At 39.0% G+C, this 21,139-nt stretch overlaps 1 protein-coding gene across 1 annotated transcript in view; it reads right to left on the reverse strand.

Moving 5' to 3' along the window:
* CAP2 (cyclase associated actin cytoskeleton regulatory protein 2) overlaps window positions 1–21,139 on the reverse strand; it is a 137,154-nt gene that overhangs the window by 65,525 nt on the left and 50,490 nt on the right. The window contains exon 4 of the mRNA XM_019985925.2: window positions 17,181–17,258. Within this exon, the coding sequence (XP_019841484.2) occupies window positions 17,181–17,258 (78 nt within the window). The remainder of the gene's footprint in view (window positions 1–17,180; window positions 17,259–21,139) is intronic.

Below are 21,139 nucleotides of genomic sequence, written 5' to 3' on the forward strand. Positions count from 1 at the left end.
CAATTCATGACAGGGGAGCTCATTACAAGGGCTTGCCTAAGGGGAGGGGCGTCAAGTATTGAATACACAGAAGCAGACTCATGAAAAGTGGTACAGAAACGAGTCTTTTCTACCTTTCCCGACCCACAGACATCCTCACTGTCAGGGGAGCATTCTGGAAGGAAAACAAATGGAATCAATCACCTTCAATTTTGGTCTGCAAAAACTGTTCTCAATTCAGACTAGCCAACAACATGCTCCCATGGACATAGGCATGGGAATGGTTCTGAGTTGCCCACTGTGCTCTCTGGACTTGTCTTCCCACTGAACTTCCATAACTCCAAACAGAAGTGGCCTGCATGTGTCCAGAAGACATACAGGAAAGACACAGCAGAGAACCTATAGGGCTTTTTCTAGGGTATGCTCTTCTGGTTTTATTCAGGCTCCTCTCATATATAGTTTATTAGGATAGTCCACTTTTCTTATAACTGAACAAGGAGCTGGTGGTTCCTGATGTGAAAACAATAGTTCTGGCAATCCCAGAGGAAGATCTCTAATCTGTCTACAAGGCCAGCCTCTCTAAGGACTCTGCGGGCCCGCGATGGAGGCTGGATATCTGAGAATGTGACTTTGAGGGATCCTGGGGCTCCATGAAGCTTTGAATTTCCATCTTTTCACACCTTCCCTTTATGGGCTAGTATTTGGTTCTCTGGCTCAGGTGCCCGAGCCCATCTCATCCCATCGTAATAATGAATTCCAGTTAAACTGGACGCTTTGTCATCGCCTTATCTGCACCTAATAGGGCGAGTCCACTGTTCGTTATACCTCCCTGGAGTGTGGCCACCTGCATACCAACTAAGTCCTTTACATTGACATGTATACACATGGCATCTTAGGGAGCCAAAAGATTCTCACAGAAGTGTCTATAAGAACGGGAAAGCAAACAAAGGAGCGAAAAGAAAAATTAAATAAAAGAGCTGTATGCTGTGTACCTTGGGGTACACAGATTTGAGAAAAATCTAGGGGATAGTAACCCCCTTGCCAATAAAATGATCTGAAAAAGACAAACAACAGGATATAAAAATGGGGACTTTTCTGGTGGTCCAGTGGTTAGGAATCTGCTTCCAATTCAGGGACGCAGGTTCACTCCCTGGTCAGGGAACTAGGATTCCCCAACTAAACACGTGTGCCACAACTAGAGAGCCTGCGTGTAGCAACTACAGAGCCCATGAGCTCTGGAACCCATGAGCCACAGCTGGAGAGAAGCCCCACACCACAACGAGGAGCCACGTGCTGCAACAAAGACTCACAGCTAAAAATAAATAAATACATATTTTAAAAAATTAATTTTAAAAGGATACAACAAATATGTATGATAAATTTCATAAAGAATAAATACATCAAAATCCCCAGTTAACAAACTGAACTCTGTGTAATAGTTCTGCAACTTCAAAGGGAATGAGCAAAAGCCCCGTGGACCTGGGACTATTCATACAAACACATTTGAATGAGGGAAATGAAAGACTCCTTTTATTTCCTGAAAGGGAATAAAAGTTTATTTAGTTAATAATAAAAATAAATAGGAGCAATTAAAATGCTTTTTTCCCCCTGAAATACATTAATGTTAAAGTGTTAAGAAGTAGACCACTTAAGCTTACCTTTTGGCCTAGCTGAAAATGTGAACAGACTAAACTTGCTTATTATTAAAACAAAAGAAGTTATTGACTGAATTAAAAAATAAAACTCAACAATCTGTCATTTAAACAAAACACATTTGGCACCACGTCAGTTATAATAGGTAGGATGGGAGAGGACTGTCTAAGATTTAACCCACTTAAAGACAAGAGCAGAGATACCTGGGCTTCTTCCTGTGTTAGATGCAATTTCACAGACTTGAATCCTACTTATCTTGCAAGACTTGGTTAGAGGGGCCCCTTCTCTGTGACTCTGTCTCCAACTTCTCCAACCTTCAGGCAGTGTTCAAGATTGCCACCTACGAGCACCCATCAGCTCAGCAGAGATTACGATGTACCCCCTTTGGATTGATCTTTTGGCCTCATAAGACCTTGAACTCTTGAAGAAAGCAGCTGTTGGTGTTTCCAAACACAGCTAATCAAATTATGAATATGATATCTCTATTATAATGACAAAGGTATGGATTAGGAAGAGGACATTTCAGGTCCATCATTCTTTTCCCAGGACTTGGTCCTCCAGTATGATTGGGATATTGGATTTGTTGTGGGAGAGGAGTTTGGGGGAGAGCACTCACATGCAGAAACACTGCAGTGCAAAGGGCCTTGAAGGACATTCTGCGGAGCCTAGAGACTTGATTGCGCAGGTCATGGGAAACAATGGCAGGATTCCAGACTAATTGTGTTTTCTATTTGTTCACTTTGTTTTGTAACAGTTCCTATGATGAGAGAATGGGGAACAGGTTGGAGGAGAAGTTTTGAGGCAGAGAAATCAGTTTTAAGAGGCTAAACCAATAGTGTTTGTCAGTGAGTGGTGGCATTTTTTTTTTCTTCTTACATCTTCTTTTTATTTTAGTTTTTTAAAAGGCATGCTTGTAATACCTTTACTTAAAAAATTTAAAAAGCAGGTGATCTTTTTCTATCTTTCCCCTTCTTTCTCTTTTCAACTTTTTTTCTTTTTCTCACCTTCCTTTATCCCTTCTTCCTCCTCCTCTCCTTTCTTCTCTCTCTTCTTTCTTTTTACTTCCTTCCCTCTTTCTCATACTTCTCCCCTCTTTTTTTTCCTGCACTAGGGCCCTGGGAACGGAGCAAAGGTTTTAGATCCCGTAGATTCTTGTGGTCAGAGTGTTGTCAGGATTCAGAGATGGGTTAGACATGAGGGGGTGAAGGAAAAGAAGTCAGGTGATGGGGCAGAGTGTTTGGAGTTCCAACACCTGAGACAAAGAACCAGAAGGCAGAACACAGTTTCTGTGTGTGGCTCTGAAAAAAGTGGATTCACAGCTCATGCAGGGTTAATCCAGACCCAGGATTAAGGAGTAAGGCCTGGAGATGGACAGTTGGCACCACTAGAGTAGGCGTGACAGTATCAGAGACATGGCTGAAATCGACCAGGGACAGACTATACTCAAGAAAATCCTCTTTGGCTGACAAAGAATGAAATTTTGAAGGAATATATACCTTTAAAGGGCAGAGGAAGGAAGAGAAGTCAGACAAAGAAATTAAATGAAACAGACAACTTAGAAAGAATAAAGTTCACTCCCAAGGGAAGGAAAAACTTTGAGGAGAAGGACAGTCATTGATAAAAATTCTTTAAGGAAGGTGAATGGAATGAGGACAATTAGGAAGATACCACACCAACGAGAAAGGCTTTTCTGGTAAAATGATAAGGAGAGGACAGATGAAGGAGACTGAGCAGTGACAGAGAAGTGACGGAGAGGAAGGACAGAGTCTTCCTAAGATATCTGCTAGCAAAGGGAGGAAAGAGATGGTACAGGTGGTCAAGGAAGCCGTTTTTATCTTTTAAAGGAGAGAGAAATGATTTGGTTTGCAGATTAAACAGGAGTCAGTAGGGAGAGAAAGAAGGGAATGATTGATCAGATAAGGTTCCAAAGAAATTAGAAGGAGGGCAAATAAATAAGAAAACTTATAATGCTATCAGATTAAAAAAAGTATCCTGAATAAAACTCTACCAAGGATCACTACAGGATTGCAAAAGACACAACCTATCTAAAATAGTAAATATTTATGTCTCAAGCAACATAAAAAATATATATGATAACAGTGAGGAAGTTGCAAGAAGAAATAAAGCTAGTAATTGCATAACAAACTCTGTTCAAGACATGCCTGAATAAAGAACAGAGATAAAGCTGAACAAAGAAGAGAAACAAAAATGAAAATTGCAATAACCAGTATATGAGACAACTTGAATGACAGAATTGAAAATATTTTCTTTTCAATAGAAATAGGTGTACCATCAATATCTATCACATATGGGAGACAAAGTCATATTTAATAAACACATACGCATATCATTCATGTTGTTGTTTAGTTGTTAAGTTGTGTCCAACTCTTTTGAGACCCCATGGACTGTAGCCCACCAGGCTCTTAGGATTTCCCAGGCAAGAACACTGGAGTGGGTTGCCATTTCTTTCTCCGGGGAATCTTCACAACCCAGAGATCGAACCCATGTCTCCTACATTGGCAGCTGGATTCTTTACCACTGATCCACTAGGGAAGCCCAACAATACTCATAAATATTAGAAAAACAATATCAACTTAATTCTATTTAAGCAATATTATATGAGTAAAAATTTTTTCTCATAAACAATAGCAATAAAAGAGGCAAGCCATGACCCAACCCCTGTGGGTTAAATTTCTTTAGAATTTCACTTCTTGAAACAATCCTTTCAACCCAGCTCTTCAGTATTTCTCCTTAAGCTTAGTTGAGGACATTGGAGGGTGTTTGTTCTGCATAAAGAGTGATTATTATTTGATGATCTTCTCTACTCATTTTACTTTATAAATACAAAAAAATGTTTTATATGTATGGGCTAACATTTATTGGAGAACAGAATAAAAAATTAAGATATGGATCATAAGAATCTATGATCAACCAAAAGTAACTCAAAAATAGAAGAATGCCCAATTAAATAGTGCCATATATAATTATTGGATACAGTATATGTCCCTTAAAATTACACTGTTAAAATTTGCTTGATATGAGAAAATGTGAATATTTAATTATGTTCTAGGGAAAAGCAGAAAAAATACTTTGACACAGAACTGAGGAGAGTGTGAAGTAATGTAAGTCATTTGAGCATAGTGTTTATTACCTTTAGAATTTCTTAAATTCACTTTTTTAAAAACAAAACCAAAAAAAATCAGGGACAAAATGGAATGATGTTCATCCTCTTTGAGGTCAAGAAAATGAGAAGGTCATGGAAATTTCAGGAAATGTACTCTTTTTAAATGAGCTAAATCTATCTTGAAGTCCCATTATTAATAAAATAAATGTTCCACGTAGGAAAAAAACAAACAAGATTAAAACCACAAAAAACCTTTCAGAGCAAAAAAAAAAAAAAAAAAGATCACAGGTGAAATTTGTGGTGACACTCACACATTGGGAGATCTTATAAGCCAATTATCTTGATGTTCAGGTAGGAAGAACATAATTTAATTAGCATTTTAAAGAAAATTAAAAGGAACCAAAAAGCCAAACGAAAGACAGACTGAGGTGATAAATTCATAATTAGAATTAGAAAAACCTGGCGTTCAATTTTTTTTTTTTTTTGCTTTATTGAGGGATACCAGACAAGTAATCTCTCTGTGCTTTATTCCTTATCTATATGGAAATAATAATACTTATTTTTATAGGCCAGGAGATGATTATGCTAAGGTCTTCCTATGGTCTTGTTGAGTGTGAATCTCCTTTTTTGCCAGAGAATATCTATCCAATAAGTACAGAGAGAAGACTCTCCTCTTCCAGTCGCACTGAGATTCTCTCACTGTAAAAAGCAATTGGGGTTGACTTTCCATGTACTCTTTGTTTCCACAAAGATAAGAGAAGGTTCCCAGGTATTCATTTAATAAGTGATCTGGGGAGAAGGTCTTAATCATCTTGAATGTCTAGGGTTCTGTTGGCTTTAGATGGTTAACTCACTCAGTCTCTTACTGAGCACCTACTATGGCCACTGGACACAGGGCTGGGTGTTCATGACTCAGCAGTACTGAATAATCACATTCTATTATATTAATCCCTCCCTGGTACTGACTGGCAGTCACTGAAGGCATTACTCACAACCTAAGTCAACAATCAAACTGTTGTGATGCCAGGGGCAACCTAAGAACATGATGAGTCAATCAATCTAGGGAAAACAACGAAGTTTAGGGTAACCTGACTGGAAATAAAGATATTAATAACAAATCAAAGGAAATAAAGGTGGTTTCACAACATGTTGTAACACCACAGACAGCCCTGTATTTCAGTTTCACTCCTTTGTCACTACCTTCTTACTAATTAACACCTACTTTCTAACACTTTCAGGGCCTTGGGGCTACAAATGATGGACAAAAACACAAAGAAGAAAATAAGCGCAGAGTGGTTCAGGGAAGTCATCTGCTAAAAAGTCCCCAGGTGCACAGCCACGTGCCTGGCTGACAACCTCCTCTCTCCTGACTGATATAAAAAAGGAGATATGCTGATCCTTCTCGGCTCTCTTTCTTCCCATTGCTCTTCTGTGACTCAACCAAGAGAGTACTCCAATCCCTATCAAATACATTTCCAGATATCAACAAAGGAAAGTTGACTGGAAAGATCAGAAACAAAAGTCCTGTCTCAAACACAGATCACTGAATGCTGTGACTCTTTGGTTGCTTGGGCTTCCCTGGTGGCTCGGCGGTAACGAATCTGCCTGCCAATGGAGGAGACGTGGGTTCAATCCCTGATCCAGGAAGATCCCCTGGGAAAGGAAATGGCAACTCACTCCAGTATTCTTGCCTGGGAAATCCCATGGACAGAGGAGCCTGGTGGGCTACAGTCCTTGGGGTTGCAGTCTGACACGACTTAGCAATTGAACAACAACAACATTAAAAAAAAAAAAAGATGATTCAGTCTCAGGTACAGTATTAGAGAATTATAGAATGATTCTGAATGTCTCTGTCCCAGACCAGAGAAATCCCGTCAAAAGAGAAAAAGGAAAGGCAAGAGTTCTCATTTTCCCACAAAACATATTTTAACGATAATGAATTATCCAGTATGTCTCTATAAAAAGATCCTTCAAATTCTAAAAATGTCAAGTAAATTTTTATTGATGACTATTTACTATAGCCATTATCAGTTTCAGATAGGTAAGCTATGATATATATATATATATATTTTTTTTTTTTTTAACTGAATGGCATATGCAGTTAAAATTCATTTGTAGTTGCTCAGCCGCTCAGTTGTGTCCAACCCTTTTGCAACCCATGGATTGTAGTCTGCCAGGCTCCTCTATTCATGGGATTTCCAGCAAGAATATTAGAGTGGGTTGCCGTTTCCTTCTCCAGGGGATCTTCCTGACTCAGGAAGGATCAAACCCATATCTCCTGCATTGCAGGTGTATTCTTTACCACTGAGTCATCATGGAAGCTCTAAAATTCAGTAGGGACTCAAAGTTAACAATATATTTATAACCTCTTTATAGGACTTGGAGCTACATTCCCCCGTTTTAAATAATGATAATGTTTTAGCTGTACCTTGGTTTTTATTATGTGTAGTTTGCCCTCTCTGTGCTTCATTTGCTGTCAGGTTGGTAACATGTGAAGTTTCAAATTATATCCTTGTCCCTGTTCCAACTTATGACTTTCCAAAAGGAACACTAAACACATTCAACCGTAAGCTATCCAGCCAAAGGAAATGATGGGACTCCTGCTGTTTGAACCACTGAAACCCAATTTGGGTGAGGTGCTGCCCATTATTCTATATAGAGAATCCAGATGGACGAAGATGGGATCAAGCCTGAAGTTCTTCTGCACTGCAGTCACTTCGGTTCTAACTGTGAAATTACCAGTTTTAGAGGACTGATGCTGGACACTCACAACAATGTCACCGCCTCAAGAAAGTACCACTCTTCACAATTTACATGAAAACTCTATATAGGGAAATCTAATTGGAATATTTTTCAACAGCATTTAAATACCAGGCCAGCTGGATCTCCACAGCCCATGTGAATTGAATCAGCACACTTCTCAGAACCTATATTCTATCATCACTGAATGCTTGAGCTACATCTGTCACCCAAATCTGGCCATGCTCATTTCTTGTCATTCACTCTGAACATCCAGAAACGAAACATTCAGTGGTAGCCTCAGAGGCACTCGTTTCGTGACAGCGTGCAGCAGCGAAACGGCATCCTTGAAATGAAATGCCTTCCTAACCCCAGGCCCCCTGTTCTTCCTCTAACTTTCCCTTTTCCAAATTCCCCTGAAGAACACTTTTTCAAGGCGAATCTGATGTGGCTGATCCACAACTTACATTTTAGCAGTTATACCTTCAACTGATATCTCAATCCATACCATATAAATCTCCTAATTTCAAGTTCTTTTTTTTTTTTTTAAGATAACAGTACCACTAAATAAAAATGTCATTTCACCCTGTTCTTCCGTTCCCTTCCTCTACTACTGGAATCTATTAACCTAGCTTTTATTCCTCAAACCAACACAAAGTGTCAGAAGCCAGAGCTGGTCTTTTTTTAATCAAACGTGACATCAAATAAAATATAGTTAAGACCACAACGAGTCATGAAAGCAAAGACACATCAACTCTCAAGCTCCCTGAAGCTCTCAGAATCTTGTTGAGGGGATGGAAAACATGCACAAAAAGTAACGGTGGGATGTTCCTAAAATGTCATGTAAACCAGTTACTTCTGTGTTGACAGAAAGTACTGTAACGGTGCTGGGACGTTCAAAGCTATGAAGAGACCATCAGAAGGCATGTTGAATATGTTCCTTGACAGAGGAGAGTAGGTAGGAAAGTTCAAACAATGGTCATGGTGGTAAACAGCGCAGAAATTATAAAGATAAGTGCAAAGTACAGAAATATATAAATCATGATAAATAACATCACCCAGACCCTATTTTTCCAAAGTATTTTCTCCTACAAATGAGCTAATGATAGATGCAGAAATGCCAAATGCTGTGACTGCTATATAGCAGGGGATCCAGTAAACGTTTGGTTAAAAAAAAAAAAAAAAGACCCAAGAAATAAATTAATAGAGTGGAGGAAATTAAAGAGGGCTGGAATATGTAAGGTAAACAGGGTTTAACAAAGATCTGAAGTAACTACTTAACAGGCAAATTTACCTAATAAGCGATTCCAGATATAGAAACACTAATCCTGGCAGCAGTTAATCTACCAAAAACCTGACAAGAACATTCTTTTTTCCTTTTCAGTTTATGAAAAGAGGTAATCGTCCAGGAAGAAGTACATTCTCTAGGTGTTTGCTGCCAGCTGGGGGGAAGCAAAGTGGGAAACAGAAGGGGGAAAGCATGTGTGTGTTTTCTTCTCTCCATTAGTTTGGGAAATGCATCTTCACTAAAAAACATTGTCATCAGTAAGACGCTCTCTTGTTCAACTTAGGAGAGGGGCTGGGAAGACATTAAGTGGTGAATATGGGTCTTTATTATTCTGGCAATGTTGGCCTGTTCATGTTCAAAATTTATGTTTTAAAATCTCTGGAAGGCACAGTGCATTTCAATTAGTGAGACTATACAGTAGTTTGTCTTCTCCTAAAAATAATTATGTAAAATTTATTCTGAGTTATTTGTAATTTTAGTACTTAGGGAAGTGTCTGCATTTTCAATTAAGAGCTAAGTATACAAATTAAAAGTGCTGCACAGTGTAGCTTAAATCCAGCCCTCACTGGCTGGTGCACATAAACACTAATATCAAATGATGGTTTTGTCATGTGATCCAACCCGCAGCACATACAAATATAGAACATGACCATAAAAAGTAACGGACCATGCCCTCTGCTAAGTAATTTATGACAGCGGATCCAGACTGGAATGCCAGCTGGAATTACCTTCTCCCTGTCTGCTATTTTCGCATATACAGCTTTGTACAGATGATAGAAGCTACGTCTTGCAGAGAGGACTCACGTTAAGGCTGCTGAAATGACGAACAAGTAGCAAACCCAAAGGCTAAAACATGTTTGGCTTTTAAAAAGATTTGTTGAATGATGTTAAACCCCTTTTAAAATCAATTTTTGAATCAGGCTGTAAGAGAAAAACTTGTAACCCTACCAATTTTGAAATTTCAGATTTATGGTGTCTAGCAAACAAATAGGAAGCTGTACAGTGGAGAATGAAAAATAGTTGATAATCATGTTATGAAAAATGCAATGTGATCCCAAAACTTGACTAAAGGGAGAATGAAAAATTCCCTAGTCATATACGTAGCCCTAACCTCTTTGCAGAATTTGCCATTGAGGCAGTCTGGAACTGTAACAAATTTAGTATGAAATAGTGGATAAAACAAAGGATATTATCCTTCTTTATTAACCTTTACCCCCTTGGATAATCCCCCAAATCCCATGTGTGTGATAACCACCTCACTTCCTTTGGGCAGTCATTCATTATCTAATTCATGTCTTACACAAAGAGAAATGAGCTAATGTGCCTTATCAGATTAAAAAAAAAAAAATAGTCACCATGAGTGATGTCCAACAGGACAGGATCTTAGCAAATCCCTTCTGCCTCCATAGTCCTGGGTTTCTAAATACCTATAAAGCTACTAACCCACAGTCACAGCTCACAGGCTCATTCACAGCTTTATGTTGCTAAAGCAAACAGTCTGGGCAGAAGAATGACAGCATTACCCTCCTTTCTGATTATCCTCCTTTCTGCATCCTGATAAACTAATGATTCGCTTTCCTGTTGGGATTCAGCCCCGACTGGGTAGCTTCAAGCTGTCAACTCAAGCAGACCCTGATGATATCACACAAACCTCTTCCTCTCCTTCCTTCCCGGGTGCTTCATTCTTCATGAACCAGCATCAACATCCAGCCTACACATGGAGCCCGGGTGTAATTACCAAGGCAATTTTCTGGCCCTGGAAAGGCTCATATGAAAAGCAAAGGCTTCTTTTTGCCTCACTTCTCCAAATACAACACAAAATGCTATTCAGAAAGCTGCTGGTTACAAAAAATTCAATCCTGTAAGTCTCTGTAACCCGTTTTTACCTGCTCATCATAGATTGTACTTGGGCAGACATTTCAGTTGGGTTTAAGCCTATCTCTTCAGAAATTAAAAGCATGCATTGCCTTTGAGTGCTTTTGAGTTGATAGTTAAGAGAACCACCCACTTAGTAATATCAGTGAGTCCAAACTTATGCATATTTATGAAGTGAGACAGTTAATTTGGAAAAGGCCATAAAGTGAGTCACTGATTAGGTTCTAAGATGCTACTCCTTTTTGAAACTCTGAACACTGGGAAATACTATTGTCAAATGAAAACATAACTGACCATGACACAAAAGATGAAAACTTGTTACCTTTTATTTCTCTTGCAGTTTTATTTTTCTGTTTTCCAGATAAATGTAGAATTACATACTTAAAAAACCATTAAAAAGACTTGTTCAACACATATAAATAACAGCAGTTACTTAACAGAATATTTTCTCGATACTTTTACATGAAGACAGAAAGCTTTAAGGCAATATTTTAAAGTAGGCATTTCACTTTGTATTAGGGCCAGAATTGCTCTATTGCATTATGTTACCTGTCATGCCCCCTAACAATAGAACTTGGCAGTACTCATTGTGGCCAAATCTTTCAAGATTCAGCAATTGTGACTAAGCTATGCTGTGACATTTTCTGGGCAGGGACTTAAGGAACACTCGGGAGTTTGTCTTTGTTCATTCGTTTACTTTTTCTTTACAATTTCCAGACCTGCCACTAGCCCCACCTAATTTACTCAAGGCATGTTCTGAGATCAAAGTCACATGACTACTTTGCTTGCCATTTCAAAATATTAGACAATAATTTGACACCTTGTGTTAAACAATACAGAGGCAAAAAAAGGGGGGGATGAACTCACTCTAATTAAAAGAAATGTTGAGATCTCTCTATATATGTATCTACATCTCTAGATCTCTCTATACTCAAGTACAGTGAAAACAAATTCAGTGGTTAGATTGGAAAGTTTTCTTGTCTTTCTCTGGATGCCTCCTAGGGGATTAGCCCAGAAAAACCCACTTGAAAGTTTAGAAAGATATTTCCACTAAGACAGACTTCATTTTAGTCAAGCCAACTTACCCACTCTGGCAGACTGGCTAAATGCTCACCAAATCCATGAATTTCTCCTTCCCAGCATACAGGCTGATTAAATTTCCCAGCCACCCTTGCAACTACAAGTGTCCAAGAGATTGAATGAAGGCAGAGGTGACATATGCCACTTCCAGGTCTGACCCATAAAACCTTTCCAGGAATGATCCTGCATTGTCTTTCCTGAGTCAGTGGCCAAGGACTTGGAGTCAGGAAGGGGCTAAAAGATAGAAGATGCCTGGTCCCTGAACGACCATATGGAAGACTGTCAATCAAAAACACCACAGCAGACCTCAGGCAAGCAAGAAAAATGAGAATTAGGCACTTCTGCTTAAAGCAGTTGGACTAACCTAACTAGTACTAAAGTCTCCTATTCAATCACTTGACCTTTGCATATTTTTTCTCATTCAATCCTCACAATAACTCTATGAGATAAGAACTATTATCCCTATTAAAAATAAGGAAACATGGGCTAAGAGAATTTAACTGCTTTCTTAAGTGGGTAACTTGACAAGTTGGTTTAGAGTGGCTCAGTTCAGTGGGAGTTTCTTGTGGACTTTATCAGATTAATTTGCAAGTAGCCATCCAGGAAAAAAAAAAAAAAAAGATCCTTTTTGTTTTTCTTGCATTTGGATTCACAAAGCTAAAGAGTAGAAGATCTAGGGTTCAAATCCAGGTAGGCCCAAGTCCAAAGATTCTACCCTTGACCACCCTCACAAATTAATACATATATATTTTTAATCTCAAACCTATGGGCATAAACCCATAAATAATTGGAATCTCTCAGTGTACCTAAGTAATTAGCTTAAGTACTAAGGTTAACTACTAGGCTTTCTTGGTTGGTTTAAGATGAATAAATTATCAACACATTGGATTACTGCCCCACAGCTTAGAAAATCCTTACTGAGTGAGTGCTCTGGCAGAGCACTCTGCTGGGCCATGCATATCACTAGCTGGAGGAACAGACAGAAGGGGTCTCTCATCCTCCTTTCTCTTCTAATTTCTTAGACTCTTTAAATAATGAAAGGACAAAAATTAGTTTTAGATTCCTGCTCAGTGCACAGGAAGGCACTATCTCTTTATTTTTTAAAAAATAATTATTTATTTATTTGGCTGCCTCAAGTCTTAGTTGCAGTACGCACACAGGGTCTTTGTTGCATCATGTAGAATCTTTCATTGAGGGGCACGAATTTTCTAGCTATGGTGAGTGCGGGCTCCTGAGCACATGGGCTCAGTAACTGCACAGCATGTGGGACTTCAGTTCCCCAATCAGGGATCGAACCTGTGGCCCTTGCATAGCAAGGTGAACTGTTAACCACGAGGCCACCAGGGAAGTCCCAATATTTCCTTTTATTTATTTATTTTTTTAAACTAATTTATTTATTTTAATTTGGAGGCTAATTACATTACAATATTGTGGTGGTTTTTGCCATACACTGACATGAATCAGCCACAGGTGTCCCCCATCCCATACCCCGCTCCCACCTCCCTTCCCATCCCATCCCTCTGGGTTGTCCCAGTGCACCAGCTTTGGTTGCCCTGTTTCATGCATAGAACTTGGACTGATCAATGTATACTACCATTTCACATATGGTAGTATACATGTTTCAATGCTATTCTCTCAAATCATCCCACCCGCACCTTCTCCCACAGAGTCCAAAAGTCTGTTCTTTATATCTATGTCTCTTTTGCTGTCCCGCATATAGGGTTATTGTTACCATCTTTCTAAAGTCCACATATATGCATTAATATACTGTATTGATGTTTTTCTTTCTGACTTACTTCACTCTGTATAATAGGCTCCGGTTTCATCCACCTCATTAGAACTGATTCAAATGTATTCCTTTTGACAGCTGAGTAATATTCCACCGTGTATTTGTACAACTTTCTTATCCATTCATCTGCTGATGGAAATCTAGGTTGCTTCCATGTCCTGGCTATTGTACACAGTGCTGTGACCAATATTTCCTTTTAAAATGCAAGTCAAATAAAGACAGAAAAAGAGGGCAGGTGGAAGAAACTCTTTCTTACTTATGGAGGATTAAAAAACTCAGATTTCCTAGTCTTTTTAATAGAACAAAATCAACAGGCCAGTCAATGGCCATAAATCATCTTCCCTTTAGCTGGAAACCTAGGGTTAATTTCTTCCACTGTGTACCAGTACACATTAATTTCACGCAAGCACACACTCACACAGTTTCATTGTCAGGTTCTCAGCAGCATAAGACGTGTTGAAGAAAATATGGAAGTGTCTGTAGGTGGGAAGGCACTCCCTGCTGTAGTTACAGCACAACAGATGTGGGCCTTGACCACAAAGGTGCTGCCCATCTGTCCGAAACAATGGAGGGGCACAGGCAGCAGACCTCCCAAAAACCCCTGTGACAAGCCTTCCGAGTGGTGCCCATCCAGGACTTTAGAGGCACTGGGCTAGCAGAAGTTACATTTTCAGCCGTGGCCAAAGTTTTGGGGTCACTCACGGTAGAGATGAGAGATCAAATTGCCAACATTCATTGGATCACAGAGAAAACAAGGGAATTCCAGAAAAACATCTACTTCTGCTTCATTGACTCCACTAAAGCCTTTGAGTGTGTGGATCACAACAAACTGGAAAATTCTTAAAGAGGTGGGAATACCAGACCACCTTACCTGACTCCTGAGAAACACATACGTGGGTCAAAAAGCAACAGTTAGAACTGAACATGGAACAATGGACTGGTTCAAATGGGAAAGGAGTATGATGAGACTGTATATTATTTCTTTCCTGCTTATTTAACTTAGAAAGAGGAACTAAACAGCCTCTTGATAGGGGTGAAAGAGGAAAGTAAAAAAAGCTGGCTTGAAACTCAACATTAAGAAAAAAAGATTATGGCATCCAGTCCCATCATTTCATGGCAAATAGAAGGGAGAAAAGTGGAAGCAGTGACAGATTTTATTTTCTTGGGCTCCAAAATCACTGCAGATGGTGACTGCAGCCAACAAATTAGAAGACACTTGCTTCTTGGAAGAAAAGCTATGACAAACCTAGACAGCATATTCAAAAGCAGAGACATCACTTTACTGACAAAGATCCATATAATCAAAGCTATGGTTTTTCCAGTAGTCATGTATGGATGTAAGAGTTGGACCATAAAGAAGGCTGAGCTGAAGAATTGATGCTTTCGAACTGTGGGGCTGTTGAGAGGCCCTTGGACTGCAAGATCAAACCAATCAATCCTAAAGGAAATCAACCTTGAACATTCATTGGAAGGACTGATACTGAAGCTCCGATACTTTGGCCACCTGATGCAAAGGCCCAACTCATTAGAAAAGACCCTGATGCTGGGAAAGACTGATGGTAGGAGAAGGGGTGATAGAGGGTGAGATGGTTGGATGGCATCATCAACTCAACAGACATGAATTTGAGCAAACTCCGGCAGATAGTGAAGGACAGGAAAGCATGGCACGCCGCAGTCGATGGAACCGCAAAGAGCAAGACGTGACTGAGCAAATGAACAGCAACACATGGTAGAGATGATTAAAGATCGTCTCCCACATCTCTCCCAGGTGATGGGAGACGTCTCCATGCCAACAGCACTTATTTCACCTCTCTCTATTAACTATAAAAATTTTCTACAGTTTTATTTTACCACATAACTCTTATAAATGACTATGCATTGCAGCTCTTTTTATGTGTAGTATCCATGAAGAGAACTTTGGATGGTGAGTAAAGTAATGGGCCCAGGTCCAGATTCCATGGCCAGGGCATTAAAATGTATCACTGAACTTCATTTTTCATGCTCGCAAATTAGAAATATCCTATTTTCCCTGGACCCAGTGAAGAGCTGAATGCACCAAAATTCTACACATATAGAAAAGGGGTTTCTTGGCCATTTTTTATGTGAGACTCCTTCTATCAACTGGGAAAAGATGGGCTTGATAAATTGTCACTAGAGTTCTTTTTTTTTTTTTTTTTCATGTTCTAGTAACATTTAATTCAAAAAAGCAGGCATCTGAGCCATGGGCCATAGTTTGGTAGCACCTGGTCTGTAAGACCCAAAAAGGCTTCCTGTATATGCCTTTTTTTAAGTGCACAGTTCAGCAGTGTTCAGTATATGCTCACTGTTATGAAACAGATCTCCAGAACTTTCTCATCTTGCAAAAGGGAAACCATCTATCTATTCAACAACAATCTATTTCTCCCCACAGCTCCTGGTAATCACCATTCTACTTTCTGTCTCTGCAAGTATGACTAATTAAGATCCCTCATATAAGTAGAATTGTACAGTATTTGCTCTTCTGTGTCACTAGAATTCTTAGCAACAATACTGTAAAGATTAGAACAATCTTTTGCCCAAAGATCATTTTTATAAATTACAACAAGGGGAGAGAAGAAAAGCATGAGATGTTCTGCACATGTTTCACAAGTTGTTCTATATCAGGATCACTGTAATAGGTCTGTAAGAAAGAGGGGTGCTTGCAAGGTGCAAGATGGGCTGACTCATAAGTACATCATGAAATCAATGCAGTGGGTGACAAATTGAAAAAGAAGAAAAGAACAGAGCAATAGAATTGACTATGTGAAATACATCATAACAAAATGCACATTACAACTGTTGTTTTGTGTAACTGGATGGTGAAATAAAATACTCTTTTTCCTATAGATCAAGGTTGAAAAATTTGAAATCCTTTGTAATAGAGAGTATAAGAACCATGTGTCTTAGTCCAAAATGAGACAGGAAATTTGGAGTTGGATGTCATCACTGTCAATCAGGGCTGTAAATCACTAAGATTTTGCGAATGTTTGTTAATGCAGCATAACAGCCTGCTTTGATATAGACACGATAGGAAAAAAGAACACGAGCTTGGTATTTGTCTACAAAAAGATTTTGTGCTGGTGGGCATTTCAGGTGGGGACACCTGAGTCTTGCTGCTCAAAATGTAGCAACAGACCAGCAGCAGCAGCATCACCGAGAGCTTGTTAGAACTATAGACTCCTGGGCTCTATTCTAGACCTGTGACCCAGACTCTGCACTTTAACAAATCATTGAATCCAGACTGACTCGGATGAAGATTAGAGTTTGAGAAGCAGCAATCTAGCAGTTTTTGATAACAAAGAAGTACAAAGTATGAACTAAAAATTAGTAGTAAATACTTCCTTAATTACAAATTAGTTGTGAGACTAGTAAAAATGAATAGAATACAGGCGACATAGATAAACTGACCCTTTAAATAGGTGATGTCGAATGTCACTGTATAAATTTGGTCATAATAAGACTGTAAAGGCCGAAGAAATGTTTTGTACTATAATCTGGATTAGAGACAGAACTTTCAGTCCTATGCATCTCATTTTCGGGATGTGTCTCACAGTAACTGGTTCTGTTGCTTGCCTGTTTTCTATCTTACACTGCCCATTCCCCGGGCACCCTTGGTTCTCAGGATACACTCTTACCTCTTGGGGTTGCTGGTACTGAGAGGCCATCAGAAGGAAAGCTCTCTGGGCCTGGAAAGCACTATGCACCATTTCTGCCTGGGAACAAAAACAAAACGGCAACAGTTTAATGGTGTGAGTACCTGCACAGAGACTTACCATATGATCCAGCAGTCCCATCTCTAGGTATATATCCAAGAAAAATGAAAATGCCTGTCCACACAAAAAACTTGTAAATAAATGCTCACAGCATCATTATTCATAATAGCCAGAGAGCAGAAAGAACCAGAGTGTCCATCAACTGATGAATGGACAAACAAAATGTGATATATCCATAACAATGGAATATTACTCTGCAATAGAAAGAAATGAAGTGCTGATCCATGCTACAACATGGGGGGAACCTTGAAAACATTATGCTGAGTGAATGAAGCCAGTCACAAAAGACCACATTTGTATGATTCCATTTATATGAAATGTCCAGAATAAGCACATCTACAGAGAGAAAGTAGATTAGTGGTTGCCAGGGGCTGGCGGGAGGGAGGAATGGGCAGTGACTGCTAATGAGCATGGAGCTTCTTTCGGGGGCAATGCAAATGTTGCAGAATTAGACAGTGGTGATGGTTTCACAACGTGGTGAATATACTGAGGATCACCAAATCATATACTTTAAAAGAGTGAATGTTATGATATGTGAAGTATATCTCAATGAAGCTATTAAAAAATTTTGAGCCTCAAAGTGTAACTATTTTCCAAAGGGTGTCTCTGCTATCCTCTTTCACACCCTGATTTGTTCTACACTTGATAATGGAAAGAAAACTGTCCCTTAAGCTATCCCCATAAAGATACGGTCACCTGGGACTTTCCTGATGGCCCAGTGGCTAAGACTCTGTGCTCCCAATGCAGAAGATTCAGGTTTGATCCCTGCTTGGGGAACTAGATCCCATGCTGCAACTAAAGATTTGCATGTTGCAACTAAGACCTGGTACAGTCAAATAAATAAACAAAAATAAATATTTAAGATATGCTCACTGAGCAATAGTAGTTGCTACAACTGTTCAGTTAGATGGCTCTGGAGGAGACTTCAGGTCTACCTGGACTCAACACCCTAAAAGGAGTTGAGCAGGTGGGAATGTCTTCAAATACGTGGTACCATATTCTCTTATCCTTACCATCTACTCAGTCTTAACTAGTTGATTAATTCTTTAATTTTTTTAAATTCAAAAAGTTACAGAAGAGTATCAAGAAGAAAATAATTCCAAATGTTTATATCACACACAATTAGTTTTTAAGAAAAGTCATACAGTTGTTTTCATAAGACAAAGCACAATGATTCAGAATATTTGTTTAAATCCCATAAGTTACAAAGATTAAAAAATTTTTAAAAATACCTCGTAACCTAGAAATAATCATTATTAATACAAGATGAACATCACAGCATCCATCTTTAAAAATCCATATGCAGACAGACATTGGTAAAATGGGACCATACCCTAAGTACTATTTTTTAAAATGAAAGTATAAATTTTCGTTATAATTGGATACTAAAGATGAAAGAGAAAGAACTGATAAGCTTCAAATAAAAGTTTCTGCACTATAATTATGCATCATTCTAAATGATCTAAATGATCATTCTGGACTTCCCTGGTGGCCCAGTGATAAAGAACCCGCCTGTCAATGTGGGAGATGCAGGTTTGATCGCTGGGTTGGAAAGATCCCCTGGAGAAGGCAATGGCAACCCACCCCAGTATTCTTGCCTGGAGAATTCCATGGACAGAGGAGCCTGGAGATTACAGTCCACGGGGTTGCAAAGAGTTGGACACAACTTGGCAACTGAGCATGCACACAAATGATCATTCTAAGATAAAAATATAAAATATTAAGAGACTGGAATACTTATGTATTTATATTTTAAATGACATAATGCAATTTTAGATGATACTAATTGACTCCTTGTTGGGAAAGACAAGAGCACAGGTCTTTCCCACTTCTTTCTACCTCTGGTCTCCATTTTTCACTTTGTTTTAGTTATTATTCTTACTGTAATGCTAACCCCATAGCTCCTGAGAATTACTTCTACATTTAGACATACCTAGTGGTTCTCACCAGTTGTTTTACCATGGCTTCTCCATTTCTGAGTTTTGATTTTTTTTTTTCCTGGCTAGACTCCCATTATCAAGTATGTTCCTCAAAAAGGTCTCAAAGTTGCTTAAGTTCTTCAGTCTGAAGCATGTCTCCCTGTTGTCTATACATTTTAACAACATCTTGGCTAGATATAACATCCTTGGGTCTCTCTCTCTCACCACGTGCAGAAAGGACAGCAGTGACTGTGGCAATGCACAAATCTAAGCCAGCTTGACTGTTTTCTCCTTTGTAGGAAACTGACTTTTCTATTCTGACACCTGAAGAATTATTTCTTTATCCTTGAAGCTTAACAATTTAAGTTATGTCTGGATTTTGAGCATTCTGTGTTATATTTCTTGGAATAGATTTGGTCCTTTCATTTATGGTACATTTTCTTACATAACTTTATCTTTCAAAATATGTTTTGTTCCACTTGTTAGATTTTCTACTCAGGGGTTCAAACAATTATCTTCATACTGTATAATATTTGAATGATTTCATACCTTTTAGATTCTCTCTGCCTTTCATTTCCTTATCTGTCATCTATAATTACTATGATTATATCAATACTTTTCTCTATTGTGATACACAGATATTCAGTAGGGTCTCATATACATTAACATTTCTAATTTATATTTCATTTCTGTATTAATGTTGTTTTTGATTTCGATTCATTAGACTTCAATTTCCCTTTGTATTTCATTCTTACTGTTCTATCACCTTAAGCTATGCTGTGTGCTCACTCAGTCACGTCCAACTCATTACAACTCCACAGAATGTAACCCACCTGACTCCTCTGTCTGTGGAATTTTCCAGGCAAGAAAACTGCAGCAGGTTGCTATTTCCTTCTCCAGGGATCTTTCCGACCTACGGATTGAACCTGTGTCCCTTGCATCTCCTGCACTAGCAGGTGGATTCTTTACCACCGCGCCATCTGGGAAGCCCCTGAAAAATATTTTTAAAATATGCTGCTGCTGCTGCTAAGTCGCTTCAGTCGTGTCCGACTCTGTGCGACCCCATAGACAGCAGCCCACCAGGCTCCTCCGTCCCTGGGACTCTCCAGGCAAGAACACTGGAGTGGGTTGCCATTTCCTTCTCCAATGCATGAAAGTGAAAAGTGAAAGTGAAGTCGCTTAGTCGAGTCCGACTCCTAGCGACCCCATGGACTGCAGCCTACCAGGCTCCTCTGTCCATGGGATTTTCCAGGCAAGAGTACTGGAGTGGGGTGCCATTGCCTTCTCCGAAAAATATGCTAATACTCTTATTCAGTTTTAAGAGTCTAAGTTACACTCTAATTAAGCCACAGTGAGAAATCTGTTTCTGTTCATTGTCTCATTTCCTCTGAGACAATGAACTTTCCTTTGCCTGCTCTGTTCCTCTCTGACACACTATTTCTAGTAACCCTGTGGGTGATTCCTTGAGCATTTTGCCACCTTACTGGAGACTGGTTTATTTTCCACTTCAAGCAAAAGTGTTCTTCCTAATCTTCTAGGGCCGGATGGAATAGGAGACAGGAAAAGGGAACGCTTAACTTTTCTCATTTCTCATCCAAGGGTTTTTTTTTCCCTCTTACTGACAAGAAAATGCTTAAAATAAAACCAAGATTTGTAGATCATTTACATTTAGAATGACAAATTCATCATCATAAACATAACAGATTAAATCTTATGAATATTTAAATGAGGGTATATTTTCCTTTTTGGAGTACACCATCTCCTCTTTGTCCTGGCAGCCTGAGTGTTGGGATTATGTTGCTCAAAAATCTCAAATTTTGGATATTCCTTAGGGAAATAGAGGATTTTCAAATTTTACTGTCCTAGAGACCATTATGACCTCCTGAACATGAAGCTCAAGAG

The sequence above is a fragment of the Bos indicus genome, chromosome 23 (genome assembly GCF_029378745.1).
Source record: "Bos indicus isolate NIAB-ARS_2022 breed Sahiwal x Tharparkar chromosome 23, NIAB-ARS_B.indTharparkar_mat_pri_1.0, whole genome shotgun sequence".
Classification (NCBI taxonomy): Eukaryota; Metazoa; Chordata; class Mammalia; order Artiodactyla; family Bovidae; genus Bos; species Bos indicus.